Below are 9,887 nucleotides of genomic sequence, written 5' to 3'. Positions count from 1 at the left end.
CTATTGTGAATGAAAAGTTTAAGGGAATATCACGATAGCAATTTTCCCTTCGAGGGAAATAAATATTTTATGGGAACATAAATTTCACATGTTTTTCACGATAGGGGTGATTAATTTGATTGCATTGTTTGCAAAAATAACGTAAAATTTCCATAGTTTGTGACAGACAAAATATTCAATAAAATGGACTCTTTTAATGTAATTACAGGTTTTAAACGAATCATGATTATTTCAAATCTATTAAAAGAACCACAATTGGTTGAAATTTCGAACTATTAAAAGAATGATTGTTTTAAAACTAGAAGTATTAAAAGCACCACGTCTACCTATGATTGATTTAAATATAGATCTTTTGAAAAAAACCCGTTACCCACGATTGCTTTAAATCTAGAAGTATTACAAGAATCATGACTGTTTGAAATCTAAAAATATTAAAAGAACCACCACAATTAGTTGAAATGTAGAACTGTTAAACAAAACCATGATTGCTATAAAACAAAAAGTAATAAGGTTGAAGGTTTTAAATATAGAAGTATTACAAGAATTATTGTTTCAAATCTCCAAGTATTGAAACAACCATGATTTCTTTAAATCTAACCCCCTGTCTATATTTGACAAATATTCATCATAACAATAAATGACATTTGTTGTCAAGACAAAGGTGTCTAAGCAAAAGCACTAACAATTTTATCAAAACGAAGCAATAATACTAATAAATGGAGACTATACCTGATAATTTTTTATTTAGACAACCATTTTGAAGTTTATCATGATAAAAATTTATCAGGTATAACCAGGGGTTAAAAATATTAAAAGAATTGGTTGAAATATAGGACTATTTTTTATTTATTAAAATGGAACCATAGATAAATACACATAGATCAGAAACTCTTCGGTCAAATACCTAACTCAGTTGTCAAAAGCTTAAGTGGTGAGAATGCAATAGTAAAAGGAACTATGTGAAAAAAATATGGTGTTCGCTCTATGTATTATAATTTCTCTATGAATAGAACTATTAAAATAATCACAATTGCTTTAAATCTAGAAGTATTAAAAGAACTACGACTACCCACTATTGCTTTAAATTTGGAATTATTAAAAGAACCATGATTACTTTGAATATAGAACAATTAATGGAACCATGCGTGCTTTGAATATAGAACTATTAAAAAACCCTGTAATAAAACCGCCATTAAAACTATTAAAAGAACCACGATTGCTGGAAATTAAACAAATATTAAAAGAACCACAATTAGTTGAATTGTAGAATTATTAAAAGAATCATGATTGCATAAAATGTAAAAGTATTAAAAGAACTTCGATTGCTTTGAATATACAACTATATAAGACCAACGATTGTAGATTTAAATTCAGAAGTATTCCAAGCAGTCGCGAAGTAGGTCTGTGTCGCGCGTCGTTCATATTTTATATCCTTCGTAGTATTAAAAGCAGTTAGTTGTAAAGTAGGTATGAGTGGAGATTATAAAAAAACTCAACATTTATACTGGTGAAGTAACATTTATAAAGTTTTAAGCATTCCAGCTTGCTATGTATATAGAATCTATATATTTAGGTCGACTACAACCACGACTACTCGTTTGTGAAGGAAATTTTTTAGATTCTAAAGAAAATTCCGCAGTTCTGCGTCAGAACTTGTGGTTTTAAATAATGTATAGTATAATATAGAAGCACGACCAGTCAGATTCCTAAGAAAATTCCACATTCACTGACTGTAATCGGTTCTGAGTCAGAACCATGAGAAATACACATAGAGCAGAAACTAGAAAAAACTCAAATCAAAATATTAATCCAAAATCTCACACATACGAGTGTTGTTTTTGTTTTCACATAGTTTTTTTTACTAATACATTCTCACCACTTAGGTTTTTGACAACTGAGTTAGGTCTTTGACAGGAGAGTTTCCGCTCTATGTGTTTTCTCTGTTTATACCCTTCACCTTCATGAGAAGGGTATATATAAGTTTGTCATTCCGTTTGTAATTTCTACATTTTTCATTTCCGACCCTATAAAGTATATATATTCTGGATCCTTATAGATAGCGGAGTCGATTAAGCCATGTCCGTCTGTCTGTCTGTTGAAATCAATTTTCTGAAGACCCCAGATATCTTCGGGATCCAAATCTTTAATAATTCTGTCAGACATGCTTTCGAGAAGTTTGCTATTTAAAATCAGCAAAATCGGTCCACAAATGGCCGAGATATGAGGAAAAAACCAAGACCTACTCGATTTTTATCTGGATTACTAAGACATTAATATAGACAATATGGATATTTAAAGATAGATATTTCAAAGACATTTGCAACGACGTATATAAGACCATAGAAAATTTTAAAATAACAATCGAAAAATTTTTTTTTCCAAAAAATGAAAAAAACAACTGGAAAAAAAATTAAATTTTGTTTACCTAAAAATAATTAAAATTTTGAAGTATAATTTGGTGAAGGGTATATAAGATTCGGCACAGCCGAATATAGCACTCTTACTTGTTTTTATCTAATACATTCTCACCACTTGGGTTTTTGACAATTGAGTTAGGTCTTTGTCATATAAGTTTGTCAGAACCATAGCCTGTTTCCTTAGAATATTTCATCAGTAACTGAGTTTGTAGGATTTTTTTAAAAAGTTTTCACAGTTTTCAAATGACTGTTTAATAAGAAATCTTTAAAATTTCCCGAAATTATTTGGAAATGGTGTAATCATCTAAGGTTTATAGTTCATTTTGAAGTAGGTGTTGTTTTGATATATTTTTTTTATTATCTTTAAAACGTGTCTAGCAGCTGAGTTAGTTAAAATTCCGCATTGTCTGGCTCCATAGTTTCTTTGTAAAATATCGTCAGTGTTCTGAGTCTGAAGTTGTGGCTACAAATGTAGAACTATTTAAAAAACATGACTAACCGATTCTGAAGAAAAATCCGCATTGTAAAATAGCGTCAGTTCTGAGTTAGAACTTCTGAATGACGGTAATTTGCTAAGAATAATTCAACAGTGACGGAGTATGTAATATGGTTTCTTTAAAATGTAGTTTTTTCCAGTTTCTGAATGACTGTATAATTTTATTGGACAATTTCTTTAGATTCTGTCACTGCATTGTAAGAATTCATTTAAAATTTCTCGAAATTATTTGGAAATGGTGTCACCATCTAAGATTTATAGTTAATTTTGAAGCAGGTGTTGTTTTGTTAAAATATTTATATAAAAATTATCTTTTAAAACGTGTCTAGTTTTTATACCAACCATCAAAAAAGATGAGGGGTATATTGGTTTTGTCATTCCATTGGTAACATAAATATATTTATCGTAGACCCATATTAGGATATATATTGTGGCTTCTCATAAGATTCTAAGACGATCCAGCTGTGTCTCTCCGTCCGTCTGTGTGTTGAAAACACGATAGGCTCCAATTCGGCATACTCTTGTTTATTTTAGTTTATTCCGTTTTAAATTTTGAGGTTACTTCAGCAAAACATTCCATAATATTGCAATTTCCTAGAAAATTTGTTTTTTCCTTGAACTTGCATTTTACAATTTCAGCATACTGCTGCTACTGATTTTAATATTTACCAAATAAACATTATATTCGAATAGATTTAAAGCAAATTAAGGTAATTATTTATAGAAAAGTATAAGAACCACTTCACAAAACAGCACTTATAATTCAGCTATGCGATTAGAACTAGCAAGTTGTAATTATCTAATCGGTATTAAATAAGTGGCTTAAGAATTTCAAAATACAAATACTTATCATTAACCATTTAAATAATTTAAATAGTTTGTGGAACATAGCAAGAGTTCGTTAGTCTTCTAGCAAACGTTTTAATATGCAGACATTTGTTTTGTATTTTTGCTGGTTTTTGTTAGTGGGTAAATATTTCTAATAATATAATTGAGCATTTATATTAATATAAAGCAATTTCCTTTTAAAGCCGGCAGTTATAGCTACTCTTTAAAAGCCACCGCTAAGGATTTGATTGAGGCACGCAAGGCCGAAAATGTGAAATTTTATTTGTATACAAAAAACAATCCCAAGACTCCCCAACAATTGCTGGTCAATAATGTGGAATCGGTGAAAATCTCAAATTTTAATAAGGCTCATCAAACCAAGTGAGTTTTATGGGCTATAATTATTGAAAATTGGATTTATTGTTTAATTTACATTTTTGTAGAATACTTATACATGGCTGGCGTGGTTCTTATACCTCCACACCCAATGGTCCCATACGTGAGGCTTATCTAGCCACCGGCGATTATAATGTAATATCCGTTGATTGGAGTGACTATGCCAAATTGAATTATTTCAAGTCCCGCAACCTGGTGCCCCAGGTGGGCCAAGATGTAGCCAAATTTGTGGACTTTTTGAATGAGAAATTTCAAATGAGTTTCGATTCATTGGTGGTTATAGGCCATAGTTTGGGTGCTCATGTGGCGGGCTATTGTGGTAAAACAGTAAAAAGGGGCAAATTATCAGCCATCGTGGGCTTGGATCCGGCCTTACCCGTTTACAATTATGAGAATCCTGCCACCCGTTTAGCCAGCACTGATGCCAAATACGTAGAGACCATACAAACGAATGGCAATACTAAGGGATTTTTAAGGCCTATTGGCACGGCCACCTTCTATGCCAACTGGGGTCGCGTACAACCTGGCTGTGGCACAGATATCGATGGCAAATGTTCTCATGCCAGATGTGTTACTTTGTATGCTGAGGCCATTAGGGGTTATTCCTTTGCTCCCATTTACAAATGCCAGAGTTATGATAATATTTTCTATAAGACTGGCTGTACAGAAGTAGTAAATGGTGTGAAATTTGGTGATCCTACAAGAATTCAACAGAAGGCGGGTATTTATAATTTTCAAACGAAAAGTTCGGCACCTTATGGTCATTTATAAAGTAAAATAAAATGTTTTTTAATGTTTTTTGAAACAAAATGGGAAAATTGTTGTTAATGGAGTTCTTGTAAATAGTTCCAGATTTTATTCTAAACTAGTTGACCGACCCGGCTTCGCCCGGTAACATTTACTAATGTTAGTTCTTCATGTTGCTCCAACCTACATACACCTGCTTGTTCTTATTTATTTGCAAATAAAATATCTAAATTTGTACTGCATACTTTAGGGAGCTTTTTTCCCGGAATTTTTAAATTCTTTTTCTTTATAAATCATCTCCTGAAAATTTCGAATCGAATAAAAACAAGTAAGAGTGCTATATTCGGCTGTGCCGAATCTTATATGCCCTTCACCAAATTATACTTCAAAATTTTAAATATTTTTAGGTAAACAAAATTTATTTTTTTTCCAGTTGTTTTTTTAATTTTTTGGAAAAATTTTTTTTTCGATTATTTTAAATTTTTAAAACTTTTTTTTTTAAATTTAAATTTTTTTTTAAATTTAAAATTTTTTTTTTTAAATTTTAAAAATTTTTTTTTTGTTTAAATTCGGGTTAAAAAATATTTTTTCCGATTTTTACCCATTGTAGGTCCAACTTACTATGGTCTTATATACGTCGTTGCAAATGTCTTTGAAATATCTATCATTAGATATCCATATTGTCTATATTAATGTCTTAGTAATCCAGATATAGGTCAAAAATCGAAGTTGTCCTGGTTTTTTTCTCCTATCTCAGCCATTTGTGGACCGATTTTGCTGATTTTAAATAGTAAACTTCTCGAAAGCATGTCTGACAGAATTATTGAAGACTTGGATCCCGAAGATATCTGGGTTCTTCAGAAAATTGATTTCAACAGACAGACAGACGGACATGGCTTAATCGACTCCGCTATCTATAAGGATCCAGAATATATATACTTTGTGGGGTCGCAAATGAAAAATGTAGAAATTACAAACTTATATATACCCTTGCCACTCATGGTGAAGGGTATAAATAGGTCAAAAATCGAGGTTGTCCTGGTTTTTTTCTCATATCTCAGCCATTTGTGGACCGATTTTGCTGATTTTAAATAGCAAACTTCTCGAAAGCATGTCTGACAGAATTATTGAAGACTTGGATCCCGAAGATATCTGGGTTCTTCAGAAAATTGATTTCAGCAGACATACAGACGAACAGACGGACATGGCTTCATCGACTCCGCTATCTTTATAGGGTCGGAAATGAAAAATGTAGAAATTACAAACGGAATGACAAACTTATTCTTTTAATAGTTGTAGGTTGGAAGCATTTAGGAATCAACAAAGTTTTATAAATAAGTAGTAGCAATGAGATCATCTTAGTTATCTATCTGGTAATCCACTAACTACAATAGTTGATTTTTAAGCAAATTTCACATTGACTGACTGCCAGTCAATGTGAAATTTGTAAAATATCGTCAGTTCTGAGTCAGAACTTCTAAATGACTGTAATTTGCTAAGAATATTTCAACAGTGACGGAGTATGTATATGGTTTCTTTAAAATGTAGTTTTTTCCAGTTTCTAAATGACTGCATAGTTTTATTCATAGAGAAAACACATAGAGCGGAAACTCACCTGTCAAAGACCTAACTCAGTTGTCAAAAACCTAAGTGGTGAGAATGTATTAGTAAAAAAAAAACTATGTGAAAACAAAAACAACACTTGTATGTGTAACTTTTTTGAGTAATTTTCGAGTCTCCGCTCTATGTTCTCTATGGTTTTATTGGAAAATTTCTTTACATTCTGTCACTGCATTGTAAGAATTCATTTAAAATTTCCCAAAATTATTTGGAAATGCTGCCAGCATCTAAGATTTATAGTTAATTTTGAAGCAGGTGTTGTTTTGTTAAAATGTTTATATAAAAATTATCTTTAAAACGTGTCTAGCATCTAAATATTTATACCAACCATCTGTAAAGGTGGTGGGTATATTGATTTTATCATTACATTGGTAACATATCAAAATATTTGTCGCAAACCCACTTTAGTTTATATATAATGGGTCCTTATAAGATTCTAAGACGATCCAGCTATGTCTCTCCGTCCGTCTGTGTGTTGAAAACAAGATAGGGACCAAACGAAAGGAGGTTGCTGGCTGAAATTTTCCACAAATACTCTCTGTATTTAAAATGGGCAATATTTCACCTAGCCCCCATACATATGGCCCCCCCGGAATACTGTTTCAGCAGTACACAATGAGCAGTATATTATTTTGCAAAAAAATTAGTTCTAAGTACATTGAAATTATACTATAAAGTATGGCGAATATCAGGAAACATTTTTCGCTAGTGCCCATACAAGGTACCCCTCAGAAAATGTCTTAAACATTCATAATTGTTTTATAATAATTAATATTGCAATGAATTTGGCTATAAACAAGTTATATAGGAACCTAAGTCTTTCTACCAACTTTTGTGAGGATCGGTCCATAATTGACCCTAACCACAATATAACTCTTATATCAAATTCTGTACAGTGCGAACCTTAACTGCTTCAAGTCCCCATAAAAGGCCAAAAGGTACAGATTGATGGTGGGTACACAAGATTCGTCACACTCTTACTTGTTTATTTTAGTTTATTCCGATTAAATTCTGAGGGTATTTCAGCAAAACATTCCATAATATTGCAATTTCCTAGAAAATTAGTTTTTCTTTGAACTTGTATTTTACAACTTCAGCATACTGCTACTGGTTTTAATATTTACAAATTATAAAACAAATTAAGCTAATTATTTATAGAAAAGTATAAGAACCACTCCATAAAACAGCACTTGTAATTCTGCTGTGCGATTAGAACTGACAAGTTGTAATTATTTAATCGGTATTAAATAAATGGACAGATATTTATCATTTACCATTTAAATAGTTTGTGCAACACAGCAAGAGTTCGCCAGTCTTCTGCCAAAAGTTTTAATATGCAGACATTTGTTTTGTACTTTAGCTGGTTTTTGTTAGTGGGTAAATATTTCTAATAATATAATTGAGCATTTATATTAATATAAAGCAATTTCCTTTTAAAGCCGGCAGCTATAGCTACTCTACAAAAGCCACCACTAAGGATTTGATTGAAGCACGCAAGGCCGACGACAATGTGAAATTTTATTTGTATACAAAAAACAATACCAAGACCCCCCAACAATTGCTGGTCAATAATGTGGAATCGGTGAAAAACTCAAATTTTAATAGGACTCATCAAACCAAGTGAGTTTAATGGGTTGTTATTATTGAAAATTGGATTTATTGTTTAATTTTCCTTTTTTTTTTTGTAGAATACTTATACACGGCCGACGTGGTTCTTATACCTCCACACTCAATGGTCCCATACGTGAGGCTTATCTAGCTACCGGCGATTATAATTTGATTTCCGTTGATTGGAGTGACTATGCCAAATTGAATTATTCAAAGTCCCGCACCCTGGTGCCCCAGGTGGGCCAAGATGTAGCCATTTTTGTGGACTTTTTGAATGAGAAATTTCAAATGAGTTTCGATTCATTGGTGGTTATAGGCCATAGTTTGGGTGCCCATGTGGCGGGCTATTGTGGTAAAATGGTAAAACGTGGCAAATTATCAGCCATCGTGGGCTTGGATCCGGCCTCACCCTTTTACAACTATGAGAATCCCGCCACCCGTTTAGCCAGCACTGATGCCAAATATGTACAGACCATACAAACGAATGGCAATACTAAGGGATTTTTAAGGCCTATTGGCACGGCTACCTTCTATGCCAACTGGGGTCGTGTACAACCTGGCTGTGGCTCAGATATCGAAGGCACATGTTCTCATGTCAGATGTATTAGTTTGTATGCTGAGGCCATTAGGGGTTATTCCTTTGCTCCCATTTACAAATGCCAGAGTTATGATAATATTTTCTATAAGACTGGCTGTACAGAAGTAGTAAAGGATGTGGAATTTGGTGATCCTACACGAATTCAACAGAAGGCGGGTATTTATAATTTTGAAACAAAAAGTGAGGCACCTTATGGTAATTTATAAAGTAAAATAAAATGTTTTTTTTAACAAAATCTTAAATTAAATAAAGTTGTAGTTTCAAAACAATTGATGCTCTTGATTTTGTTCTAGATCTTCTAACAGTTGTGGATTTTAAGGAATAGGGATTCTTGAGTTATAGATGGAACAAAATTTTTATAAGTAGTAGCAGTGAGATCATCTATGTTATCTATCTGGTCCTTGAGTTATGATGTAATTTCAGATTTCTCTGCAATAATAAAAAACAAAACAATTATCCCCGCTATTTAAAATCAAAAATTAAATACCAATTTTCAACTTCTTCTCTTCCAACTCCAATTGTAAAATTTCATTACGTAACTTAAAAGATATGATCTCCTTCCTGCTCATGCTTTTCTTGGGCACGAATATTTTCATCCCTACAAAATTGTTTTTGTGGAATTAATAATTCCACACGTTCCTTAATTAAAGCTATTTTTCGGCAACAGTACTGACATTTGAAGATTTAAAAAAGTAGTCGAAATACTACCTTTTTCAATTTGACGAAAAATTAAATTTTTCTCATAATTAATAGTAATAGAATATTTTCAAGACAAACTAAAGACGAAAGCAGGTTTTTGGAGACAAATACGGGATTTTTTTAAAAAGTAGTAGAAATACTACCTTTTTGAATTTGGCGAAAATGTAAATTTTTCTCATAATTAATAGTAAAAGGATAATTTCAAGACAAACTAAAGACGAAAGCAGCTTTTTGGAGACAAATACTGGATTTTTGAAAAAAGTAGTAGAAATACTACCTTTTTCAATTTGGCGAAAAAGTAAATTTTTCTCATAATTAATAGTAATAGAATATTTTGAAGACAAACTTAAGATGAAAGCAGTTTTTTGGAGTCAAATACCGGATTTTTGAAAAAAAGTAGTAGAAATACTACCTTTTTCAATTTGGCGAAAAAGTAAATTTTTCTCATAATTAATAGTAATAGAATATTTTCAAGACA

At 31.8% G+C, this 9,887-nt stretch overlaps 2 protein-coding genes across 3 annotated transcripts; both read left to right on the top strand.

Annotated features, from left to right (window-relative positions):
• The first annotated feature begins 1,383 nt into the window (after window positions 1-1,383).
• Window positions 1,384-4,947, top strand: LOC135957612 (phospholipase A1 VesT1.02-like). Of its 2 annotated transcripts, XM_065508393.1 has the most exons (4): window positions 1,384-1,463; window positions 3,791-3,882; window positions 3,945-4,122; window positions 4,185-4,947. In XM_065508393.1, exons 2-4 carry the CDS (start codon window positions 3,840-3,842, stop codon window positions 4,906-4,908), a joined length of 945 nt encoding a protein of 314 aa, XP_065364465.1. In that variant the 5' UTR covers window positions 1,384-1,463; window positions 3,791-3,839; the 3' UTR covers window positions 4,909-4,947. The 2 variants fall into 2 exon arrangements, with proteins under 2 accessions (XP_065364465.1, XP_065364464.1); XM_065508392.1 differs by lacking the exon at window positions 1,384-1,463 and having other exon boundaries at window positions 3,341-3,882.
• Window positions 4,948-7,719: 2,772 nt separating this feature from the next.
• On the top strand, window positions 7,720-8,970 carry LOC135957943 (phospholipase A1 VesT1.02-like). The gene is made up of 3 exons (XM_065508790.1): window positions 7,720-7,881; window positions 7,944-8,124; window positions 8,193-8,970. Exons 1-3 carry the CDS (start codon window positions 7,839-7,841, stop codon window positions 8,914-8,916), a joined length of 948 nt encoding a protein of 315 aa, XP_065364862.1. The 5' UTR covers window positions 7,720-7,838; the 3' UTR covers window positions 8,917-8,970.
• The last annotated feature ends 917 nt before the right edge of the window (window positions 8,971-9,887 follow it).

The sequence above is a fragment of the Calliphora vicina genome, chromosome 4 (genome assembly GCF_958450345.1).
Source record: "Calliphora vicina chromosome 4, idCalVici1.1, whole genome shotgun sequence".
NCBI classification, from domain to species: Eukaryota; Metazoa; Arthropoda; class Insecta; order Diptera; family Calliphoridae; genus Calliphora; species Calliphora vicina.
The sequence above is the reverse complement of the archived record's forward strand: the minus strand, read 5'-3'. Positions and strand labels throughout refer to the sequence as shown.

What these genes read in the sequence shown, in the direction of transcription:
- LOC135957612 (XM_065508393.1), top strand. Translation starts at nt 3,840, where the DNA reads ATGCAGACATTTGTTTTGTATTTTTGCTGGTTTTTGTTAGTGG. An exon ending in TTGCTGGTTTTTGTTAGTGG is followed by an intron (nt 3,883 to 3,944) that starts GTAAATATTTCT and finishes TTCCTTTTAAAG; the next exon opens with CCGGCAGTTATAGCTACTCT. An exon ending in AATAAGGCTCATCAAACCAA is followed by an intron (nt 4,123 to 4,184) that starts GTGAGTTTTATG and finishes ACATTTTTGTAG; the next exon opens with AATACTTATACATGGCTGGC.
- LOC135957943 (XM_065508790.1), top strand. Translation starts at nt 7,839, where the DNA reads ATGCAGACATTTGTTTTGTACTTTAGCTGGTTTTTGTTAGTGG. An exon ending in TAGCTGGTTTTTGTTAGTGG is followed by an intron (nt 7,882 to 7,943) that starts GTAAATATTTCT and finishes TTCCTTTTAAAG; the next exon opens with CCGGCAGCTATAGCTACTCT. An exon ending in AATAGGACTCATCAAACCAA is followed by an intron (nt 8,125 to 8,192) that starts GTGAGTTTAATG and finishes TTTTTTTTGTAG; the next exon opens with AATACTTATACACGGCCGAC.